General features: G+C 44.4%; 1 protein-coding gene across 6 annotated transcripts in view; it reads right to left on the bottom strand.

The window, feature by feature from the left end:
* Window positions 1-1,902: 1,902 nt before the first annotated feature.
* ptpdc1a (protein tyrosine phosphatase domain containing 1a) overlaps window positions 1,903-26,042 on the bottom strand; it is a 284,748-nt gene continuing 260,608 nt past the window's right edge. For all 6 annotated transcript variants that reach the window (XM_072472524.1, XM_072472523.1, XM_072472526.1 and 3 more), the window contains 3 exons: window positions 8,291-8,476; window positions 7,855-7,965; window positions 1,903-2,721 (listed from right to left, as the gene is read on the bottom strand). In XM_072472524.1, coding sequence (XP_072328625.1) covers window positions 2,575-2,721; window positions 7,855-7,965; window positions 8,291-8,476 — 444 coding nt within the window. In that variant the 3' untranslated portion in view covers window positions 1,903-2,574. The remainder of the gene's footprint in view (window positions 2,722-7,854; window positions 7,966-8,290; window positions 8,477-26,042) is intronic.

Genomic DNA, 26,042 nt, shown 5'->3' with positions numbered 1-26,042 from the left:
GCTAGCTGAAGACCATGCATATTTATAACCCAGCTCCTGGGCGGAGCTAGCATGCAGGGGCCCAGGTGAACATGTAGTGCAGGTTTTACCGTACAACCCTTAATATAGGAACACAGTGGTTTACCACAATGACCAAGAAAAAAAAATCCACATTGTTGTAGCACATATTCTGGAGTAGAATTGACGGAGGTCAAAATTCTTGGGAATGCAAAAATATTAGTCTGTATCAAGACCCCAACTGTAGAATAGTTTTTGAATTATTCAAACATCCATCTTCACTCCTTTTGAAAGAAAGTAAGGCGACTGAGGGCAGACCAGGAAACAAGCTGAGACACAGTGGCTGGATTCTTCAGTCAACGACGCCAAAATCGTGTTCGGTGATCAGCCGGAGAATCAAAGTTCCCGACCAAATCGGGGGGCGGCGCCGCTTTTGCGATGCGCCGCCCCCGCCAAATTGGCAGACTCAGACTGTACGCCGCGCCACGTATCAACAGACTCAGGACTTTGCCGGAGGCCCGCCCCCCTCCAATGTTCCGTCCCCGATTGGCCGAGTCCCCGACGGCGTTGGTCGCTTGCGGTCTCATCTGTTAGGACCTGGGCGTGGCGGCTGCGGACTCAGTCCAGCGCCGCCACTGTCGGGGGAGGGCCGATCAGCGGGCAGTGGAGCACTTCATCAGGGGCTGGGGGCACTGCGGGGCGGTGGTACGGGGCACGCGAGCCAGCCGAAGGGGGGAACTATTTCGCAGGCCGGGTCCACGAGCAGCCGCCGCTGTGCACGTGCGCGGCTACGGACCCAGCAATTCTCCGGGCCATATCGGCAGCTAGAGCCAGGTGCTCTATGCTGCCGGCATGCTAGCCCCCAGCAAAATGGGGAATCGGTGGCCGTTCTACGCCATTTTTTCTGGCCATTCCCATGCCGACGTGGGGACATAGCCCCAGAACCGGAGAATCCAGCCCAGTGTTATCTACCTCGGAGGATAATTCAACTGCTTTGCTTTTTTTTGCAAAAAAAGAAAGAAGGCAATGAGGAATGGAGGTAGTGAAGAACAGGTTATTTGGGTCATAGGAGCAGATGGTGCAGAATTGCAGCTAGTAAATGTTATCAGATAGGATATGGTGAGGTGCTGAAAACAGTATAAGTACTTTAAAATTGATTCACAGGGCAAAGAAAGCTAGCTTCTTCAGCAAGGTCAAGAAATATGTAGGATCATCTGCAGGTCACAAAGCAGATAGGCTGGAGTTTATAAATGGGGTGATCAGCAGAGTATTGGATAAGTCAATCGTCAAGGTGATAAAAGCATACATTAGAGTCCCAGCAACAATAGAAAGGAGGTACAGACAAATTCGGAAAGAGAGATGTATTCCAAAGTCACACTTCCACACAAGTTAAATAAATTGGAGTTTTTTTGTTTTACAACTACTTTTACCAGTGCAAAAATTGCACTTTTAACTTCAAGAAGAACTACCATTATCTTCTCTGAACAAATTACACTGCATGCTTTGGTGGTGGAAACAGGTAGAATTGTATTTTTAAAGAATCTATAGAAAGTATGATGCACCCACATAATAAACTGAAGCTGCAAAAGGATGATATGCTTTCAATAGAAACATTGTGAAATATTTTACATTGTTCATATTCTATAAATTAACATTCCTATAACATAGGTATACCAGAGGGTAATATTTTCATACAGTTCCTCACACAAAAGGCTGCTTACCAGCACTTTTAAAGATCGGGTTTGAATTCATATACGTCATATTTCCATCATGCTTACTTGTGAAAAATACATAGGGAGCTATCTGTTCAAACCATCATACCAATTCAATGGTACTTAATATGCTTAGAGAAGAATTCAATCTCAGTAAAAAATAATTCAGTGCCACATGGTATAACAACCTAAAGACATTTCAAACGCATTTATTAACATCTCAATTACATATATTTTGTTGAAGTTTTAAATACACTAAGAATGTAATCATTAGTATAAAACACAGTTGCTGGGTAATGCATTTATTAAAAGTTCATAAAAAGTCTAAACTGTCAAGAGTTTTCTCTTCCTACATTTTTCAAATAGACTTTCATTTCTCATGTAACATTGGATTACTGCATTAGACAAACAAACACTTGACATGGAAAGCAATAAAATAAATATTTCACAAATAAAAAACATTTATACAAAATATACCATATGACTGTAAACAGTAAATGTGTTCAAAATAATAAAACATCTTGCCACATTAATATTTGGCACTTAAAATCGTGGCAGGTTTTAAACAATTTGTTCTAACACCTCATTCAATGCTGGTGGCCAGTTCATATATTTAACGGGCAAGTTTGAGAGCAGGGCATTTTTCATTAGGATATCTTGTTCTTTTAAAACAAAACTATAATTTTCATAAAACATACACTGTCAACAATCAAATGTGTGATACTGAAATTTATCTAAATTTTTACCGTCTAATTATAGTGCGTTATTCTACAATGTAGAGCTTTTCAAATACTCACTGTAGTTTCCTATCTTTTGGGGAATTATCACAGGAACAGTGATAAAAGTGAATGGTTTACATTCTTGCTCAGTGAATCTGCAAATCTACATTTTGTGCACAGTTATTAGAAACATCACAATCTGCAAGTTTTGCTTGTTTTTCTTCTAAGATTGGCTTTAGTATGGTCTTGAGCGTATTGTAAACCTTAGGACCCTCATCAGCATCAAAACTGACCTGGGAAAACAAAACAACAGAAATACCTAACATTAACCAAATGACAATTTAAAAACACGAATGCAAAGGTTCTTTTCTCTCCTGTGGCAGTCAGTCACAGTGAGGTTAGACTCAAGATACCATAATTAAGGAAAGCTAAGCAATTGGGAAAACCATATCAATTTTTTTTCTTTTTCTTTTGAAGTTTTCCTCTTTCAATCTCCTCCCTCACCCACCTGAAGGCATTGATTATTTTTTTTAAACAAATTCAGAGAACTCAATTCTTTTTTTCCAATTAAGGGGCAATTTAGCGTGGCCAATTCACCTACTCTACACATCTTTTGGGGTTGTGGGGGCGAGACCCACGAAGATACGGGGAGAATGTGCAAACTCCACACGGACAGTGGCCGGGGCTGGGGTCGACCCGGGTCCTCAACACAGTGAAGCAGCAGTGCTAACCACTGCACCACCTTGCTGCCCTGGCATTGACTAGTTGTAGAAATGCAGTATCACGTGTATGAATTGATCTTATAGCTGAGATTTCTGTACATTTTTGACACTGAATGTCAGAAAACACTTTGATGGCAGAGTGGATCACAGCCGTTGTCATTCAATGCCTACAAATGTGCAACTCGAGCAGAGGTTCCTGTATAACAATCAGAAACAAGAACCCTGGTTGGCTGTTACCTCCCAAATGAATTGTAGCCCCATAACTGTTCTGTTGTGCTGAGCCCCTTGCTACACGTCAGGAATAGACGCATGAACCTCCGCGATTTCATTAGCTCCACTATTGATTGTGCTGTTTGCTCCTTTCAGATTTTCATGTGATCAGGTAATCCTCCATTACAACAGCTGCAAAAGCAACACTTCATTTTTCTTTGTAAAATATTTTTATTCTCTATTTTTACATTTTCTTCAGAATTTACACCCCACCACCAAGCAGTAAACGGCAACAAATACAAAGTCAATCCCCTTATCAACAACAACGATCCCATCCTACCACCACCTCAAACAACTCCCCACCTGACAATATAAGCATCAAATAAAACTATAAGCCTCCCACGGTGGGAAAAACAAAGGGAAAAAAAAGGAAAAAGGAATCAGGAATTGCCTATGGACACCATTGACCTATAGAGTGCACCCCCCCCCTCACCCTAACATTCAATGCCATCCAATCCCCTAAAGAGTACCGTAAATGACACCCATGAATTGTAAACCCCCCACCCCCTCCCCGACTCCTACCCTCCACTTCCTCTTATAAAACTCCTCCCCCCAACCTCTTGTTCATTCCTCCCATCTTTCCACCCCGGCTGGACTCATCGGAACCTGTTCTGCCAGACTACGATGGCCGCAGCACCACCCCCCACCTCACTCCCGTTCACTGGCCGGCTTAAACCGGCCAGCGTGGAGGCCCCCACCCGGGTCACTTTCCCCATTGCCCGGCCCTAGGAAAACCAAGAAATCCCCTTTAGCACACAAACCCCGCATACACACCCAAGCCCCAAAGAACCATCATTGCAAATGAAAGTCCCATCTCTTCCCTTGTCCAAATATATACAACGTTGGCTCATTTAGCACATACACCAGCACGCAGTGAAAAAATACAGTTACATGAGGCTACATCGGTACATGACCATTTCTCAATGCAGCCACAGTCCTTCTGCCTTCGCAAACTCCTCCACTGCTTCCGCCGTCCCAAAATAAAAGTCCTTGGATTTGTAGGTCACCCTCAACTTAGCTGGGTATACTACGCAGCACTGCACCTTACTGATGTACAGTGCCTTCTTCACCCGGCTGAAGGCAGCCCGTCTCCTCGCCAGCTCCACCGTAAAGTCCTGATATATGCGTATACCAGCTCCAGCCCACTGCATCACCCGCTTCTGCTTTGCCCAGCACAGGACCTTCTCCTTCACACTGTACCTACGAAAACACAGAGTCACTACTCTTGGCGGCTCATTCTCCTTTGGTACAGGCCTCCACGACCGATGAGCCCGATCCAGTTCATATCGGGAGGGATCACCCCCTCCCCCAATAGCTTCACTAACATCGTGGCAAAATACTCAGTCAGCCTCGGGCCTTCTACTCCTTCGGGCAGACCCACAATCCTCAGATTCTGTCGCCTGGATCTGTTTTCCAAGTCGTCCATTTTGGCTCGCAGACCCTTGTTGATCTCTATCACCTTCCACATCTCCTTCCCCATCGAGGTAAGTTGATCACGATGCTGCAATGATGTCTCTTCCACTTCCTTCAGCGCCTCACCTTGCTCCCGCACCTCCGCCACTGTGCTCAATACCGCCACCCTCACCGGGGCAATTGCCTCCTCCACCAGCACTTTCAATACCGCCCCTATCTCCTTCCTCATCGCTTCCATGTGTTTTGTGAACTGCCTTTCGAGTTCCACGGCCATCACCGTAGTCATTTCTTCAGCCGTGGGCAATGCGGCCTCCCCTGGTGCCCCAGCCTCCACTTTTCTTGCCGTCCCCACGGTGACCTTTCCACTCCCTGACCGACTTTAAGCCGCTTTTTTCACGGCCGTTTTTAAATTTATTTTCGACATTTCTCTTCACTGTGCCTTCTCCCTGCTTTTGCCGCCTCCATTGCCCCTGGGACCGGGCGTTAAACCCCGAAAATGTTGTTCCCGAACGGGAGCCCTCCAATGTGCGGCTGCCTCCCGCCCGCCGTCACCGGATGTCAACACTTCATTTTTCTAAGATCACTCAGATCATTTGATTGAAGGCTACACCTTAGTTTAGTGATGTGGAAACAATATGCAGATCCAGTTACATCCAGCAAATATCCAGCAAATTTAAATGCTGAGCTATGACTTGTACTATCTCCATCTTCCTTACCTCTTCAGGTAAAATCAAGTGCCACTTGTCCACCAAACCCAACCACCCTTTGTAAACCATCCTAAGTGACCTCAACCACACTCAGAATTTTATTTGCAACAGTGTACAGTCACTCCCTATTTAAACTTCAACACTTGAAAGAAAGCACCAGTTCCACACATATGCACTGTCTTTAAATTCAATATTCCCAAGCCAAACAAAGAATTATACTTTTAAATCCCGGTAAGGAGCCCCCAAATTTATTACGACCCCGGACCAGCCTCCCATTTTATTACGATGCCCGGCCAGACCCCAACAGTTGCTAGAATACCGGACAGAAACCCCAATATTTAATCTAATTTGTAAGATTTAAAGAAATGATTACTTCGCTCCAAGAATGATTCTACGCACAAATAGGGGTATGGTATATTAAAATAAATGGATATGGTACATTACTAACACAAATAACTTTAACATCATACAAGAAAATAGCTTACAACTACCTATTAAACAATGCTTAATAATAACAATGAAATACTAACTCCTAATTGCTGTATTTTATCTCCACTCAAGCAATACCCATCTCAGGCCAAGGTCCACTTTTAAATACATTTAGCCAACCCAGGAATATTTGCTGTGAAGAGTTGTCTTGGAAAACCCACTATGAGAGATCCTCCAGGAAATAGCTTGCAGATTCTTGACTGTGTCAAACTACTGTTTAGCCTGCCAGCCTTTTCAGAAACTGCTATTCTGTCACAGGCAAAATCTTTTTAACTAAACTGCTTTGAGAGAGACTGCTAGTCTGTTCACTGACAGATCTAAACTGAATTTAAACCCCTAATTGCTTCAGCCCCTGGCTCCACCCATGAACTACATCTTACTAAAGCTAAACATAATGGGCTGGACTCTTCGTCGACAAGATACTCATTTCGCCGGCAGCGCACTCATGCCCGCGGATTTCCTGACGGCATGGGGGTGCCCACATGGGAACCCCCATTGACTGGCTGCCGGGACGGAGAATCCCGCCCAATGTCTCTAATTATCTACTCCCCAGGGAACCGTCTTTCTATAACAAAATTCCATTCGCTCAACTTTTACGATGCTTTAATTGCCCCTCTTGTAGCCACAAAACCTGACTGGCTTGCACACCAGGATTTTTAAAAACAATACTACAGTAGTCACATACTAACCCAGGCTTTTAACCCTTACTGAACCAAATACATATAATACAATATATCTGAAATTCCTACATTGATCAAAATGGGAACATCACCGCCTACACGTTCCCCTCCAGGCCACACACCGAACTCGGAACTATATCCTTCACTGTCGCTGTGTCAAAATCTTGGAACTGCCTCCCTAACAGCACTGTGGGTGCACCTCCACCACTTGGACTGCAGTGGTTCAAGAATGCATTTCACCACCATTTTCTCAAGGCTATTAACAATGGACAATAAATGCTGGCCTAACCAGCAATGTTCACAGCCTGTGAAATAATAAAATAATCCTCTCTTCCAGAAAGTGACCATCTGGTAATATGGAGTGGTGTAAAAGTATCTAAGTTTGGGATTGTTTTATGATTTCTTGATGTTCTTTAAAACATTTGCAAGATCACCACTTGATTCCCTGATTAAATCCATGTATGTTTGCATGTTTATTTGCTTAGTTCTTAGCTGGAAGGCACCAAAATCTTAGCCAAGTCTATCTCCAGCACAATAATCACATGTGCTTCTCGAGGCATCAATTGCAGATTACTTTAATAGTTTTATAGCTGGCAGAATACAAGTGGGTGGTCACGGCCCTGATTTTTCTCATTGTGGCATTTGGAAGAACTTGGCACAATGGGGTCAAAAAGTTATCGTCTTCATATTGGGTTCTTGCTTTGATGGGCGATATCATTCATACAAATATCACAGAAGAAGTTATAAAAAGATGCAAGAAAAGCAATGACCAGAGACAAATTTACTTTACAAATGTTTCAGAGAAACAGATTAGTCACTACGTAATCTGAAACCACATATCCTACTTTTTCCTAACTGTATACCTTTGATCCACTGTTTATTCCTCAGCTAACACCAACAAAAAAATAACTGGTCATTATCTCACTACTAACACTATTAAGCAAATATTGGCTGCCACATTTGATTATATAATAGTGAGTTAGTTGACTTCAGAAGTACTTTGGGGCATTGAGGAAAAAGCTTTTTGATTAATTTGCATGTAATTGGAAAAGACATTCAGGATTGAACATTGAAATAAAACAAACTTCTCTAGTTCTATTCATTCAAAATGTTTTTCTCAATTTTTTTCAAGATGCAGTACTTGCCTTAGTAAAAGCTCTAATTGCCCGAGCAAGTATAGCATCTTCTACATCAAATGGTAGATCACGCAATTGTGCCACACAATCAATAATGCAAAGCAGTGTCTGATATTGGCCCTGTTTAAAGTGAGAGAACACTATGTAAGTGAAGATTATGCTAACAATACAACCATGCATGATAATACTATGTTATTCAATTATTTCCATTTCACACAAAATAATCACATTTTAAAAATGCATTACAAAATTAAAGCCAATTAATTCTTAAATATGGATGAGTCACACCCTATAACAGAGTACTTCTCTCCCCCCTCTTTTTCTAGTGAGAACTGTTTAAACTGTACAATATATAGGTTTAATAAAATAATGCTAGTGAAAAACTTATTTTACGATAGTAATATTTAGAATAGATAGATATGAAAATAAAAATGCTGAAGGTTACCTTTTCCAGTGAGTAAAAAGCTTTATTGGGGTCCATATATTTATGTGCTAAGGCTTCCACATCATCCCTACTTATAACAGGTTCTTTCAACTGCTCAAGCCAGGACCACATAAGACTGCACAATACATAAGGATTCTTCTCTGTACGAATCCTTTCCCAAGTTCCTTCTCTAACATTTAGTTCACGCTAAAACAAAATGAAAATATTGGTTACAATTAATTTTAACAAAACTCTTGACCAGATGATGTTAACAATCAAATCTACAAAAACACACATCTATTGACATGCATATACAGACAATGAGAACATAAGAATTCTAAAATAATCCTTGGCACCGCTCTAACATTGGCCTTTTCCAAGATAAACTTTGGAATATTTGAGCTTCATTAACAGGTAGTTCTGGTATAGTGAGTAGCTAAAATGGATTGTGCATGTCTCATATATAGAAATTCACATTGATAGATTTGTTCAATCTTTGAGCCTATTCTTCAATCTTCAATTGTGTAATCTATTCAGAATTAAATGAGTGGGTAGAGTACACATGATGTTATTTTAGCATTGATGCATGGTTTACCTCTTTGGAAAAGAGTGCAAAGAGGGATAATTTCAATCTGATGTCACGGTTTCTGTCCCATACAGACAAACAATTACATAGTCTCTCCTCTAACTAGAATTGGTGCAAGACATTGGTTAGGCCATAGTTGGAACACCGCAGACCTCAAAGACACAGAAAGTATACAATAAAGATTCACCATTATCCTGGCCGCGAAGTTTGCTAGTGTCACACGGGAGGGTTTAAACTAGTATGGCAGGGGGGTGGGCACGGGAGCAATAGGTCAGAAGGTGAGAGCATTGAGGGAGAACTAGGGAATAGGGACAGTGTGGCTCTGAGGCAGAGCAGACAGGGAGAAGTTGCTGAACACAGCGGGTCTGGTGGCCTGAAGTGCGTATGTTTTAATGCAAGAAGTATTACGGGTAAGGCAGATGAACTTAGAGCTTGGATTAGTACTTGGAACTATGATGTTGTTGCCATTACAGAGACCTGGTTGAGGGAAGGGCAGGATTGGCAGCTAAACGTTCCAGGATTTAGATGTTTCAGGCGGGATAGAGGGGGATGTAAAAGGGGAGGCGGAGTTGCGCTACTGGTTCGGGAGAATATCACAGCTGTACTGCGAGAGGACACCTCAGAGGGCAGTGAGGCTATATGGGTAGAGATCAGGAATAAGAAGGGTGCAGTCACAATGTTGGGGGTTTACTACAGGCCTCCCAACAGCCAGCGGGAGATAGAGGAGCAGATAGGTAGACAGATTTTGGAAAAGAGTAAAAACAACAGGGTTGTGGTGATGGGAGACTTCAACTTCCCCAATATTGACTGGAACTCACTTAGTGCCAGGGGCTTAGACGGGGCGGAGTTTGTAAGGAGCATCCAGGAAGGCTTCTTAAAACAATATGTAGACAGTCCAACTAGGGAAGGGGCGGTACTGGACCTGGTATTGGGGAATGAGCCCGGCCAGGTGGTAGATGTTTCAGTAGGGGAGCATTTCGGGAACAGTGACCACAATTCAGTAAGTTTTAAAGTACTGGTGGACAAGGATAAGAGTGGTCCTAGGATGAATGTGCTAAATTGGGGGAAGGCTAATTATAACAATATTAGGCGGGAACTGAAGAACATAGATTGGGGGCGGATGTTTGAGGGCAAATCAACATCTGACATGTGGGAGGCTTTCAAGTGGCAGTTGAAAGGAATTCAGGAGCGGCATGTTCCTGTGAGGAAGAAGGATAAATACGGCAATTTTCGGGAACCTTGGATGACGAGAGATATTGTAGGCCTCGTCAAAAAGAAAAAGGAGGCATTTGTCAGGACTAAAAGGCTGGGAACAGACGAAGCCTGCGTGGAATATAAGGAAAGTAGGAAGGAACTTAAGCAAGGAGTCAGGAGGGCTAGAAGGGGTCACGAAAAGTCATTGGCAAATAGGGTTAAGGAAAATCCCAAGGCTTTTTACACGTACATAAAAAGCAAAAGGGTAGCCAGGGAAAGGGTTGGCCCACTGAAGGATAGGCAAGGGAATCTATGTGTGGAGCCAGAGGAAATGGGCGAGGTACTAAATGAATACTTTGCATCAGTATTCACCAAAGAGAAGAAATTGGTAGATGTTGAGTCTGGAGAAGGGGGTGTAGATAGCCTGGGTCACATTGAGATCCAAAAAGAAGAGGTGTTGGGTGTCTTAAAAAATATTAAGGTAGATAAGTCCCCAGGGCCTGATGGGATCTACCCCAGAATACTGAAGGAGGCTGGAGAGGAAATTGCTGAGGCCTTGACAGAAATCTTTGGATCCTCGCTGTCTTCAGGTGATGTCCCGGAGGACTGGAGAATAGCCAATGTTGTTCCTCTGTATAAGAAGGGTAGCAAGGATAATCCCGGGAACTACAGGCCGGTGAGCCTTACTTCAGTGGTAGGGAAATTACTGGAGAGAATTCTTCGAGACAGGATCTACTCCCATTTGGAAGTAAATGGACGTATTAGTGAGAGGCAGCACGGTTTTGTGAAGGGGAGGTCGTGTCTCACTAACTTGATAGAGTTTTTCGAGGAGGTCACTAAGATGATTGATGCAGATAGGGCAGTGGATGTTGTCTATATGGACTTCAGTAAGGCCTTTGACAAGGTCCCTCATGGTAGACTAGTACAAACGGTGAAGTCACACGGGATCAGGGGTGAGCTGGCAAGGTGGATACAGAACTGGCTAGGCCATAGAAGGCAGAGAGTAGCAATGGAAGGATGCTTTTCTAATTGGAGGGCTGTGACCAGTGGTGTTCCACAGGGATCAGTGCTGGGACCTTTGCTCTTTGTAGTATATATAAATGATTTGGAGGAAAATGTAACTGGTCTGATTAGTAAGTTTGCAGACGACACAAAGGTTGGTGGAATTGCGGATAGCGATGAGGGCTGTCGGAGGATACAGCAGGATTTAGATTGTTTGGAGACTTGGGCGGAGAGATGGCAGATGGAGTTTAATCCGGACAAATGTGAGGTAATGCATTTTGGAAGGTCTAATGCAGGTAGGGAATATACGGTGAATGGTAGAACCCTCAAGAGTATTGAAAGTCAAAGAGATCTAGGAGTACAGGTCCACAGGTCATTGAAAGGGGCAACACAGGTGGGGAAGGTAGTCAAGAAGGCATACGGCATGCTTGCCTTCATTGGCCGGGGCATTGAGTATAAGAATTGGCAAGTCATGTTGCAGCTGTATAGAACCTTAGTTAGGCCACACTTGGAGTATAGTGTTCAATTCTGGTCGCCACACTACCAGAAGGATGTGGAGGCTTTAGAGAAGGTGCAGAAGAGATTTACCAGAATGATGCCTGGTATGGAGGGCATTAGCTATGAGGAGCGGTTGAATAAACTCGGTTTGTTCTCACTGGAACGAAGGAGGTTGAGGGGAGACCTGATAGAGGTATACAAAATTATGAGGGGCATAGACAGAGTGGATAGTCAAAGGCTTTTCCCCAGGGTAGAGGGGTCAATTACTAGGGGGCATAGGTTTAAGGTGAGAGGGGCAAGGTTTAGAGTAGATGTACGAGGCAAGTTTTTTACGCAGAGGGTAGTAGGTGCCTGGAACTCGCTACCGGAGGAGGTGGTGGCAGCAGGGACGATAGTGACATTTAAGGGGCATCTTGACAAATACATGAATAGGATGGGAATATAGGGATACGGACCCAGGAAGGGTAGAAGATTGTAGTTTAGTCGGGCAGCATGGTCGGCACGGGCTTGGAGGGCCGAAGGGCCTGTTCCTGTGCTGTACATTTCTTTGTTCTTTGTTCTTTTGTTCATTAATAGCCAAGAATGAGTAATAATAGTTAAGGATTTGTCTTTTGCCCAGATGTGTAATCTGATTTTTGTTTTCAAAGTTATGGCAGAGTTTTAGGGGATAAATGGTAAACATTGTTCCCAGTTCTTGGTAAATGGGGTTAACTTAGGGTTGAGTGGGAAATTGAAATTATGTTTTTCACACAAATGATTATTGGAACATTGATTTTTTTTCTGTATGTGGTTATGAGTCAAAGACTGGAATTATTTAGTAGCAGACTGGATAATTCTGTATGTGGTTATGAGTCAAAGAATGTGGAATTATTTAGTAGCAGACTGGATAATTGTTTAAAATTGAAGAATTTAATAAAATATTTCGGGAAATATGATTCAAGCAGAAAGTTTCAGTTGAAGAGCGAGCACTGGTACATATATGATGAGGGAAATAGTGTTCCTCTGCACAATACTTTCTGCAAGGATACCTTTCATATTACTGTTTGGGAAGTGAATTAGTGAAGTGGATCAGTCAAAATGAAAATCTGGTGAGTTCTATAACAAGGGGAGTGATCTGGTTCACTAGTTTACCACCCAGGCTGCAAAGGTGAAAAATACCCCATGAACTGACTGATCCCAGCTGCGTAGTTTTAGCAGAGGCTCTGGAACACTTCGCATTCAACTTCCTGGATCCAATGCTGCTGTGCAGAATTTCCTATGAAACTAATTGCTAACCATAATAACAAAAAAGGTTAATCATCGACCACAGATGGAGATTTTGAAGCATGGTGTATTTACCATACACACTTGTGTAAAAGTTGAGATCCTGAGACTAAACTTTTAGCCAAAAGGTTGGCTTTTACATGAGAACATTTGAGGGGTAGAAATCCACCCTCTCCCATCATCTCATTATAGTAGAATTGCCAGGTCAGAGGCTGTCTCTACCAATTCCGCCTCCAAAAGTATCCAAAAAGTATTTTTGTTATTGAATTTTTATTTACAAATAATAAACCTCCACAAAGACCAACATTAATCTTGTACGCTAAATAAATCAAATTCACCAAAAACAAAAGCTATATATACAATTTAATTCAGTTTGTTAATGGTCAATTGGCCTCACTAACATTATTTCCTCTCCCACTTTGTTCACATTGTGATTGGCTGGGATGTCAAAACTCATGGGAGTCTCACCCACATTCCCAGTACAGGCCAATCTGTACCAAATTTTTAGTCGACGTTTGATTCTAAAGTGCTGAAATGTGATAAGCCTGTCATCAAATTCTGCTGCGAGATGCTTTGAAATCTTGGTCTTCGACTATAGGATGAAATTGTTTCTCTTCATAAACCTGGAACAACATCCAGGGTTGGCTTTGAAACCTGCAGTGCCTAATTTATTTGCAAAGATTCAGATCCACGAGAAACAGAGTCCATTCTGTTGATTTTCATTTTTTAAAATATATATTTTTATTGAAATTTTTCATTTATAACTATCAACATCAAACAGCCCAGAAAATGAATATTACACAGAATAATATCCCAAAAGCAGAAAATATAATAAACAACCGATTATATAAGTCCCACCCAAATACTGGCAAAAATAACCCACGCCAATAATAATAACTACCCCCCTCTCTATTAACAGCTGATGGGGATTAACTCCTTAAGGTAGGAAATGAATGGCTGCTACCTCAGGTAGAATCCTCCACCGACCCCCGAACGGTGTACTTGACCTTTTCCAGATATAAAAATTCCATGAGGTTACCCAACCAGGCTGAGGCACTGGGTGGAGCGTAAGATCTCCACCCCAATAAAACACATTTCCGGGCTATCAACAAGGAAACTGCAAGAACATTGGTCTTCACCCCGGTGTGCAGCCCTGTCGAGTCCGACATCCCGAAAATGGCCACCAATGGACAAGGCTCCAGATCAATGTTAAGAATCGCTGACATGATGCGAAAGAAGGAAACCCAAAAGCTGACCACTCTTAGACACAACCACCTTTGATGGTGTGCTGTTGCATGATTTGATCCACGAAGAGTGGGTGGTAAGAGTTTGGATCTTTTGCCCAAAGGCCAGGGGTCAACCTTTACAGAAAATCGGCCATTATAATAATAATCTATTATTGTCACAAGTAGGCTTACATTAACGCTGCAGTGAAGTTACTGTAAAAAGCCCCTAGTCGCCACTCTGGCACCTGGTCGGAATCGCTGAGGGTGAATTCAGAATGTCCAATTCACCTAATAAGCATGTCTTTCGGGACTTGTAGGAGGAAACCGGAGCACCCGGAGGAAACCTACACAGACATGGGGAGAACGTGCAGACTCCACACAGACAGTGACCCAAGCGGGAATCAAACCAGAGACCCTGGTGGGGCCCCCGTGGGGCAGTAATGTAGCACAAGTGGATAGCACTATGGCTTCACAGCGCCAGGATCCCAGGTTCGATTCCCTGCTGGGTCACTGTCTTTGCCGAGTCTGCACGTTCTCCCAGTGTCTGCGTGGGTTTCCTCCGAGTGCTCCGGTTTCCTCCCACAGTCCAAAGACGTGCAGGTTAGGTGGATTAGCCATGCTAAATTGCCCTTAGTGACCAAGAAGGTTAGGAGGGGTTATTGGGTTACGGGGATAGGGTGGAAGTGAGGGCTTAAGTGGGTCGGTGCAGACTCGATGGGCCGAATGGCCTCCTTCTGCACTGTATGTTCTATGTTCCTGGCGCTGTGGAGCAACAGTGCTCACCACATATTTAGGTATATCGACAGCATTGCCTCTCCCATACATTATACTTCTACTTTAATTACATTGCTATATTTTAATAAGTGCAAAAAAAAAGAATTAAACACCATCAGGCAATATCTGTGCATGAAAACGTAACCCATTCAGGTTATGACTCTATTATGTAATGTCATAAAAACACATTATGTGCGCATTCACCAATATAAAGAAAAAGGAATATTAATATTTCAATCATTATAAATGATCTGTATTACAAAATAACTGACCATACAACCCCGTGAGACTGCTCCGCCACTTAATATTATTAATGTGCTCATGGCTGATCTTCTATCTGAATTCCATTTTCCTGCCTGCTCCCCAAATCACGATTCCCTGAGAGATCAAAAATCTAGGGTGCAATTCTTCCAAAAGGGAAAAAGTCCTCTAGCAAGCACATTTAGCCGCATGTTTCCCGGCACTTGCAGTGACTCGTGTTGAACAAGGGATCTGAATGGGGAGGGCATGGCTGAGGCCGCACATAGCCCTATTTTGTACAGTGGGGAGCTCTGCTTGCTGGAACCCTGGTGCAGCAAGAGATCTCCGAGACCCCTGAAACAATCCCCGACCCCGCAGTCGAATGCACTATGGGAAAGTCCCCCCCCCAACGGCAGGCAGCCCCGGCCCGAGCACGTGCGCAAACAAATGCAAGGTTGGCACCTCAGCAGTTGCCATGCCAGATGCAGTGCCACCTGAGTACCTTGGCAGTGCCAAGTTAGCACCCAGGTGGCACTGCCAGGGTGTCAGGCTGGCACCATCAGTGCCAGCGCACCACCTTGCCCAAAGAGCATGCAGCTGGGGACTTCCGATCCTCTGGGAGATCCCCATGAGTGCGGTTCCATCTGGTCCCCATTTGTGGGTACCTGTGCTGAACGGCATTCGCTCGAGGTCTCTGAGGTGAAGGAATCTGCTTACTGCCTCGCTCTAATATGCAGATTTTCTAAAACGTGGGGAGGATTCACATCGCAACGTCTCGCCAAATCACGTTGAATCTCGCGAGACAGCGTGGCCGTTGGATCGCACCCCTATTCAATTTCAGTCTTGATTATACTTAACCATGGAGCATTCACAATCCTCTAGGGTAGACAATTCCACAGATTCACAACCATCAGTGAAATTTTATTTCAGTTCGGAATGATGGACCTCTTATCCTGAAGCTGTATCCATGTTTTAGATTCCCCAGCCAGGGGAAACAACTTCTCGTTGTCTATCGTTAAGATACTTCACAATCTTGCATATTTGAATGAGGTCACATTTCATTCTTTTTAAAAATTTAATATTATTGGTTATCAATGGGAGGTAAGGAGCAGACGACAAAGTGCGATACAATACAATGAAGCAGTTCCCCCACAGTATACATATAAACACACACAAAAAAAACTATGCAAAAAATATAATTTAAAAGTCAATAAGGCTGCCATCTACGATAAAAATTCTGAGTAGATCCTCTTATAGTACATTTAATTTTCTCCAAATAAAGAAAAGACATCAAGTCTTCCAACCAGAATGAAACAGTGGGTGGCTTGGGGGTCTTCCAAGTTAATAGAATCCGTGTGCGGGCTATAAGTGAAGCGAATGCAATGACGTTTGCCTTAGTCTTAGTAAGACCGGCCAGTTCAGATGGAACTCAGAATATGGCTATCAAAGGACAAGGCTGTAAATCGATACGCATCTTCTTTACTGTGGTAGCACGGTACTCTGTATGCTTCACCCGATGTCTGTCTGTATTTATACTGTGCATTTATCGTATCTCCTATGTATGGAACAATCTGCCTGGACTGTATGCAGAACAATACTTTTCACTGTACCTCGGTGTACGTGACAATAAATCAAAATCTAAAATCGAAATCAATATCTAGGGGTTTGGAGAGAGTGTCAAAAAAAGTGTGACCAAAAATCAGCCAGCTCTGAGCAAGACCAGAACATGTGGTAATGTCTGCAGGGGCAGGTAAACACCTGTCGCATTTGTTATTTATGTTTGAAAAAACATTTGCTAATTCTGGCCTTGGTGAAGGGAATTCTGTGCAAAACTTTGAATTGAATTAAGCTTAACCGAGCTCTGTATTATGATCCCAGACCAGTGGCTAGGACACTGGACTGAAACACCAATATTTTAGTTTATTTTAAGACTGCGGAAAAAATTATTCGCCCCAGGAGTGATTGCATGAAAAAATCGGGTTTGGGTATTTCTAAGCCAAAAACTTCATTAGAAATACAGTGTTAAACTTTTAACTTCACACCCGAAATAAAATCTTACAATTACCCCTGAACAAAACTATACAATTTCCCATTAAACAACAAGAAAAGAAACATACAACTCTTAATCCAGCTTAAAAATTGCAGGGCATAGAATAATACTTGTGGTAGAGAACAGATTCTGGCTCTTGTTTGGACCTCTTCAGACTCTGGCTGAATATCTTCAAATAACTGCTTCATCTCAGTTGTTTCAGCCTCTTGTCTTCAGACAAGAATGTTTTGCTTTTAAAATATTATAATGTTTTTCCCTATCCAACTGGGAAAGAAAACTGCCTTTATCTTTGTTCTAATAACACAAGATTGCCAGATCAGATTTCACTTCCAAAAGCCTTTTCTCCAAACCCCGTCTCTCTCCACAGCTTTTCAAAATGTCTCTCTGCATCATTTGGCTCCACTCAGTAATGACCTCATCGCCAAGCTAAAAAAAAATCGCTCCGCAGGCTACAAAAGCATATTATCTGTCGAGGGATCTCCCCAGTCAAACCACAGTCCATTAGCCTCGACTGAAAAATACATTCCATCGTCAATTTCATCTGGTGGCTGCTAAAACCATCCAGGCTCTAAAAAACAAATTATTTTTAAACCAACATAGTCAACCCCGGGCTTTAACCTTTAAATTATCCCAATATTTAGAAGCCAATATTACTAAAATGTTCCAATCGTCACAACTAGAGGACATGGCAATGTCCCTAAGAAGGGCTTCCTCCCACCAGTCATCTACAGGTTCAAGGCCAAGTTCTGCCTCCCAGACATCTCTTATCTTGTAAAGAGGAGAGGGTCCGAGGATAGCGTGAGATCATACAGTCTTGAGATAAGATCTCTGCGAGTTCGAGGCAGTGACAAAATCTCTCCCAATTGTGTGTTTAGAGGTAGTTGAGGAAAGGATGTGCAATGAGGGTGAATAAATCTACGGGCTGCAAAATAGCAGTGAAGACTAGATCGAGACAGATTAATATATCGGAGAGACCAAACGCAGACTGGGTGATCGCTTTGCTGAGCATCTTCGGTCTGTGCGCATTCAGGACCCTGACCTTCCTGTTTGCCATTTTAACAAAAGACCCTGCTCCCATGCCCACATGTCTGTTCTTGGCCTGCTGCAATGTTCCAGTGAAGCACAACGCAAACTGGAGGAACAACATCTCATCTTCCGGTTAGGCACGCTACAGCCTTCTGGTCTCAACATCAAATTCAACAACTTCAGATGATCAGCTCTACCCCACCTCGAGCCATTTGTTTTCATTTCATTTTAACTGTCTTTTACCATTTCTTTCTTTCATAATATACATTTAATTCCCCGTCCCCCAGTCTCAGCCACCTTTCCTTCACCTGTCTCCTCTTTGCTTCCCCCTTCCCGTCCCCCCACATCTACAGTTCATCCTCTGATGTTAGTTTCCCTGCTGTTTGACCGTTCACATCTTTTGTCCTCTCTGGGGACTGCCATTAGCACTCTTTCCCCTTGGTTTCTGTGGCCATTAGCAGTTTCCCTGGGTTTCTGTGGCTATGACACATCTTTCATTCTCACTCTACAGTAGAAATATTTCCCACTTTCTCTGCCTGTTAGCTTTGATAAAGAGTCATCGGACTCGAAACGTTAGCTCTTTTCTCTCCCTACAGATGCTGCCAGACTTGCTGAGATTTTCCAGCATTTTCTCTTTCGTTTCAGACTCCAGCATCCAAAGTAATTTGCTTTTATTGAGACAGATTCAATTTGGCAGCAAATTCATTGAAACTGGCAAAGGTCCCATCTACCCCTTCCCGTCCCCCCACATCTACAGTTCATCCTCTGATGTTAGTTTCCCTGCTGTTTGACCGTTCACATCTTTTGTCCTCTCTGGGGACTGCCATTAGCACTCTTTCCCCTTGGTTTCTGTGGCCATTAGCAGTTTCCCTGGGTTTCTGTGGCTATGACACATCTTTCATTCTCACTCCACAGTATAAATATTTCCCACTTTCTGTCTGTTAGCTTTGAGAAAGAGTCATCGGACCCGAAACGTTAGCTCTTTTCTCTCCCTACAGATGCTGCCAGACTTGCTGAGATTTTCCAGCATTTTCTCTTTCGTTTCAGACTCCAGCATCCAAAGTAATTTGCTTTTATTGAGACAGATTCAATTTGGCAGCAAATTCATTGAAACTGGCAAAGGTCCCATCTACAAACAGATCAGTAAAACGTTTGAGTCCCCTCTCCCTCCGCAAGACAAACGTCGGGTCCAGCTTGGAAGGCAAGAATAAGTGGTTGTTTCAATAGAGGAGTGATAAGTTTAAAATGTTGATGAAATCGTTTCCATATTTTTTAAGTAGAAATCAAAATGGGGTTTGGTGTGTATTTAGAAGGAGATAAGGATAGCAGATCAAAAATTAAGGCAGGAAGAGAGGATGAACTACAGGAATGCACTTTCAAAAGACACCAGTTTATACTTGGATCGTGACATCATATTAAAATCGTTTGAATATTGACTGCCCAATATTACAGTAAGTAGGTAATACTAGTCCACCATCCCATCTGCCTCTGAAGTATCGCTCTACAGGTTCTGGCTGTCTTGCCTGCCCAGATAAATGTTGAAATAAACTGGTTTACATAACAAAAAATGATTTAGGTAAAAAGATAGGAAGATATTGAAAAATAAATAAGAACCTGAGCAAGATGTTGTGGTGTTGGGTTCTCTGGTGCACAGATGAGCCAACACAGTTGTATGTGGTACAACTCTATTTTATTTTAACTCTTATATACAGTTCGTTCTGGATACTCTGCACGTGCTGTCTCCCTGAGTGTGTCGTGTAGCAGGTCTGTCCTGGTCCTCGTCTCCAGCTAATACTGACCACCAGGTGTCGTGTTTGTGCTTTTATATCTTTCTGTGATTGGTTGTGGTGTTGTGTGTTCTGATTTGTCTGTTGGTGTGTCTATCATGATGTGTGTGTTTGAATATCATGACATCTCCCCTTTTTACAAAGATATGTGCCTACGTGGTTATAAATATAATCGTGTCGTGAGTGCATCTAAGAGTGTGTGTGTGTGTTGTGTACAGCGTGTGTATATGACGTAACTATTTACATGGGGCGATGTCGGGTGCGTCACACTAACAAGGTTGTACCATAACAAAACATGAATGCGAGAAAAAAAAACAACTTGAACAGTGGTCCGGTCAGACGATATCTGGAACGATAAACAACAACAGGTTATAATACAGAAGTGTTTGACTTTTTGAACGTATGAACAGCGTTATAAGTCCAGTCTAATGGGTGACCGCCTCAAGAATAGGCTGTGGAGATTTGGGTTCACACTGGTTCACCTTGGACTGTTGGAGGTGATGCTGCTGCCGAAGTCTCTACTTTTCCATTTGTTGTACTTCGTGCAGTGCTTGGTTTTTCATTCGTGCAAATATAACATTCAACATCTTTGTTAGTGTTGCCTTGGCTGTGGTTTGGCTCTGGTGGCGATGGAAGGGGCATGATCCGTGGCATCTCCACAAAGTCATCCTTGGGAACCAGTGGAGGATCTGGCGTGTGCGTACGGTTCAGTTGCGAGCGTGGAAGGCGGCGCAAAGCTCGCTGATTGCGCCTACGCACCAATCCATCCGCCCTGCATGCCAGGAACAAGGTGGAGTCTTTTTTCTTTTTATGTTTGTGGTGGACGGCATCTTGTAGCCGATGGGTCGTTGCCATCGAAGAAGCACCATCACTAATATCATGCAAGGCGATGACTGTGCCAGATGTGGAAGTTGGCCGAGACCGTGCACGCTGGTTCCGGCCACCTGCTGTGCCGGAAGGGCGACTCCGCAGAGAAACGTCGAAGCATGTCGCCTTGGAGAGTGAATTGTTGCTCGCATCAACGTCTGGCGATGGCGCGAATTGGTGTGTCCGTCTTGGACCGCCGGTGCTGGTCGCCACTGCCGACCCAGTGGGACTGCCACGCGATCCATTCCCTGTCGCCGTGGCATCCGCCGTCACCCTGAGCGTGCCATCACCGAGGCCGCGACACCGCCCGTCCGGAGCAAGGTCTGGCGTGCGCGAATCAGAGTCGGCGCTTGGCTGCTCCCCATCTGGAGTCCGGTCTGCCTTCCGTCGATGCTCCCCGTCCGGAGTCCCAACAGGTTCACTGGAGGCAGCCGAGATTCCCTGAAGCTGCACTTCTGGAGTCGGAACATGCAGGAATGCACCGACCAGTGGAGAGGCTCGAGCCATCGAGGGTGGAAGCGGTGCGCCGCCACCGCAGTCGTCAGTGGTCCCACTGTGATCGTCGAGTGCCTCGGTTCGCACTAGGCGAGGTCTGTCACCTTGCACCTTTTGCATGGGAAGTGGGATGCTGTCGTCACTCGTCTCACATCCCGTGGATAGATCCTCATTAGCAGCTTGCTGTTCACTATGGTTGGGTAAATTGTCAGAGTTTTCATCTGGTGGTGCACACCATGTCGGTGGACTGTCATTGTCTTGCCGTTGTCCTTCATTTGGGCTTTTCTTCTTTGGAATTTTCAATCTTCCCCCAGACATTGCAGAACCTTGTTTATTACCCCCAAATTCTCCCATATGTATGGTCTCGAATATAGGATCCAATGTTTCTATCGACATTGTACTATTTTCCAAAGAACATTCCGTTTCACTTTTCTTCTCAGGTACCTCATATGTATCTTTGTCTAATGTACATGCCTTCATGGTCCCTGGGTCTGATTTTGCTGGGACTGGCATGGTCACAGTCTCTCTTTTACTGTTCTCAATTGCCCACATTATACTCCCCATACATAACTGCTTAATCACTGGGGTTAGTGTGGTACAATGGATAATCGGGTCGACCTTATCTGCATCTTCACCATTAGTGGAAAGCACACTTGGTTCACTTGAAACTGCTGCGGGTTTTAAATTCGTTATCTGGCTACTCGATGTCGGTGTCCTCAGGATTCTTGCTCCAATGTTCTGCTCATTTATCAGTGGAGTGTGTATAGGTTCAATGCAATTAATGTTCCCCTCAAGGTTTGAAGAGTCATTACTGACTAACTGCTGGTCTCCGAAGTTGGGACTTTGCGGCGTTGTGTTGAAGGGAGACATTTGTCCCTGCTGTAGATATGATTCAGGTTGTGTTATTTCCATTACCTGAGGATCAATGTCTTGTCCATTTTTTCGATCCGTACTAAAACACTGGCAATTCTCAGTCTGCTCCTTGCAAGTTAAACATTCAATTAATTTCTTTAGCAAATCCTCAGCATCCTTCTGTGACCGTGCAGCATTATTAATCTCTGTTCGGCTATAATGATCCTGAAGGTCAGCGCATAAACCTTTTTTCTTCGGGCTTGGAAGAGGCGATTCCTTTGGCTTGTCTTCAGTTGGGCTGGAACAGTCTTCAGCGCTGTGCCCTTCATTGTAGCATGAGAGACCGTCATGGTCATGCTGCTGTGTAGTGGAGCATGGTAGGCTGTTATAGCCTTCTTGCTGTTCACGTGAGCATGGCAGACTTGCATCGTCTGCCGCTGGTTGGTCAGGAGAGGTTGCTAGACCCTCATGGTCTTGTTCCTGCAAGGACCGCACATTGGAGTCTTGCGGTGCTTCTATCGTGGAGGCTGTCCACGAGCTCTCTGTGGAGGCTTGTGACACTGGAGTCACTTCTTGTTCGTGCAAGGACTGCGCTCTGGAGTCTTGCGTTGCTTCTATCGTGGAGGCTGTCCACGAGCTCTCTGTGGAGGCTTGTGACACTGGAGTCACTTCTTGTTCGTGCAAGGACTGCGCTCTGGAGTCTTGCGTTGCTTCTATCGTGGAGGCTGTCCACGAGCTCTCTGTGGAGGCTTGTGACACTGGAGTCACTTCTTGTTCGTGCAAGGACTGTGCTCTGGAGTCTTGCATGTCTTCTTTCATAGAGTCGGGAACGTTGAGCGGGACGTGGACCACGCTCTGTGTGGCAGCAGGGCGCTCTCCGTGTGCTTGCACCACTCCCTGTCTGTTAATGTCAGGCTGCAGCATCATCCGGTACTGATAAATTGGGACGTCATATCTGCTGGGTTGAAGATCCTCAAATCCGAAAAATGAATCCGCATCTGCGTCGGATTCAATGTGGGGGCCGCCAATGTGCAACACGAATGATTCGTCCGAGTCATAGTCGTATAGGACCACGGAGCTATCATTGGGCTCGCGAGGTCCGGAAACACTGTAAAGATCGTCATCGAAGTATTCGAGGTCGGAATCATCGGCTTGTGCGTAGGTAACTGCTTGTCGGAGGGTTCTTCGGAGGTCAAATTCATCTCCTGGGTCAATTTGCGGCAATGTGCTGTCATTCCAGGTGAGGGAAGGTTGTTTTACAGCTTTAACAGATTTTTGTTTTTTTGATTTGTGACGTTTCCCTTTTAAATTGGATTTGGGACGTTTCCCCTTTAAATTGGTGTGGTCTGGGGCCTCTGACATCCTGACGCTCGGTATGTAGCACGTAGGAAGCGACTGCGCATGCTCAGATCGCTGTTCCTTTACCGATGGCCGTTTTCTTGACTGCGCATGCGCATCATCTCGCGCATGCGCAAACGAAACTTCCGGTTCTGCACACTGCTCGCGCAACTGTGCTAGCGTGATACCTTTAGCAAGATGGCCGCCGACCTCGACCCAGCCCTCTCTCAGGCCCGGGATTTCGGCCTCTGGGAATTCGGGCTCCGGGATCCCGGCCACGAGGTGAGTACTGCCGCTTTTCTTACCTTTACTTGCCGATTGGATTGCGTTTTCTTCACAGTACTTGGAGAATTTGTCCAGGACTGCCTGGTAACCGTACCTTTGCTGCCTCCTGAAGAACCTGAACCTTGTGAATATTTCTCTTGCCCTTGCACCGGCGATGGTGAGGAGAAATTCAATTTCTTCGCTATGATCCAGGTCTTGGAGTTCAGCTGCCACCAGGAACAATTCGAACACTTGCCGGAATCGCCGCCAGTTTTCGCGGAGATCGCCGTGGCACTGGAGCGGCTGCGGAACCGGGAGCTCTATCATTTTGCCTGGGAACTACTGGTTGTCTCTGTACACTGAGGTATGCCGGCAGGTATCGATCCACTCCTGTACCATGTGGTGTTGGGTTCTCTGGTGCACAGATGAGCCAACACAGTTGTATGTGGTACAACTCTATTTTATTTTAACTCTTATATACAGTTCGTTCTGGATACTCTGCACGTGCTGTCTCCCTGAGTGTGTCGTGTAGCAGGTCTGTCCTGGTCCTCGTCTCCAGCTAATACTGACCACCAGGTGTCGTGTTTGTGCTTTTATATCTTTCTGTGATTGGTTGTGGTGTTGTGTGTTCTGATTTGTCTGTTGGTGTGTCTATCATGATGTGTGTGTTTGAATATCATGACAGATGTTTATTTTTATAAGTTGAATACATAGGTTGAATTCCAGCTAAGGAAAGAGGCATACTATCCCAGCGCTGTAAATCTGCTCTTATTTTGGTAACCAGGTTTGTAATGCTTGTTTTATGAAGAGATGCAAGAGAATCTGTTATGTTCACATCCAAGTAATGAAAACCAGCAACAGATATACAGAACAGCAAAGCTCCTGGGGGCATTTGTCTGACAGTAGAGTTGACCAGGAAACATTCACTTTTGTTGATATTCAATTTACAGCCAGAGGATGAGACAAAGTGCTGAGAATATTCGTTACATTGTCTGCACAAGCAACAGGGTTAGTAACATATACTAGGAGATCATCAGCATAAGGTCACACGATGTTCCACACCAGCTAAGTGGATACACTTTTACAGTGTTGATGACTTTAAGGCTATGGACAGGGGTTCTATCGTCAAAGCAAAAGGGAGCAGAGACAAAGGGCACCCTTGACAGGTTCCTCTGGTTAGGAGGAAGTACTTTTGAGTATGGAGTGTTGTGGTAATACAATCAGGGCCTAGTTTTAAGGCCGATTAAATTGGATATCCTGAATTAAAGAATTGGGCACTTTAAACTAAAACCACAGTCCGCTCCAGCAAGAAGCCTGCAGAATCCGAATATCTGAATATACAGAACTCAGACAGGCTGCTGGGGCATGAATGGAGCAGCCCCTGATCACCCATCAAGTAATTATCGCTCCTACTATCGAGCAGCACGGTAGCAAAGTGGACGGCACTGTGGCTTCACAGCGCCAGAGTCCCAGGTTTGATTCCCCGCTGGGTCACTGTCTGTGCGGAGTCTGCACGCTCTCCCCGTGTCTGAGTGGGTTTCCTCCGGGTGCTCCGGTTTCCTCCCACAGTTCAAAGTTAGGCGGGTTGGCCATGATAAATTGCCCTTAGTGACCAAAAAGGTGAGGGGTTATTTGGTTACCGGGATAGGGTGGAAGTGAGGGCTTAAGTGGGTCGGTGTAGACTCGATGGGCCGAATGGCCTATTTCTGCACTCTATGTTCTATGTACTTGAGATGCATTGGCCTATTGAGATGCATTGGTCCACAGTTCCTGATACCCCATCAAGTAATTATCGCTCCTACGTGAGATGCATTGGCCTATTGTCCACTGTTGCTGATACCCCATCAACTGATTATCGCTCCTACTTAAGATGCATTGGCCTATTGTCCAAAGTTCCTGATAACTCACCAAGTAATCATCGCTTCTCCTGGGGCGGGCTCAGTTGCCCTTCAACTGGTCATTAACTAGACCATTGAGGGCTGAGACCCTGCCTCCCGAGACTCCATTGGCAGAACATAGAACAGTACTGCACAGTACAGTCTCTTCGGCCCACGATGTTGCGCCGACCATTTATCCTAATCTAAGATCAACCTAACCTACACCCCTTCAATCTGCTGCAATCCATGTGCCTGTCCAAGAGTCGCTTAGATGTCCCTAATGAGGACTTCCGGTTGCGGCTATGCGGAGCTAAGTCGCACATTCGGCGGCTCCCGCAAAAACGGACTTTTGGGCTCTTTTCAGGGCTCCCAACGGCACTTTTTTGACGTTTCCCGGTGTGGGAAGGAGATTATAACAGCTCCCCGATAGTATA

Source organism: Scyliorhinus torazame, chromosome 13 (genome assembly GCF_047496885.1).
Source record: "Scyliorhinus torazame isolate Kashiwa2021f chromosome 13, sScyTor2.1, whole genome shotgun sequence".
NCBI classification, from domain to species: domain Eukaryota; kingdom Metazoa; phylum Chordata; class Chondrichthyes; order Carcharhiniformes; family Scyliorhinidae; genus Scyliorhinus; species Scyliorhinus torazame.
Note: the sequence above shows the minus strand (reverse complement) of the source record. Positions and strands in the feature narration are given on the sequence as shown.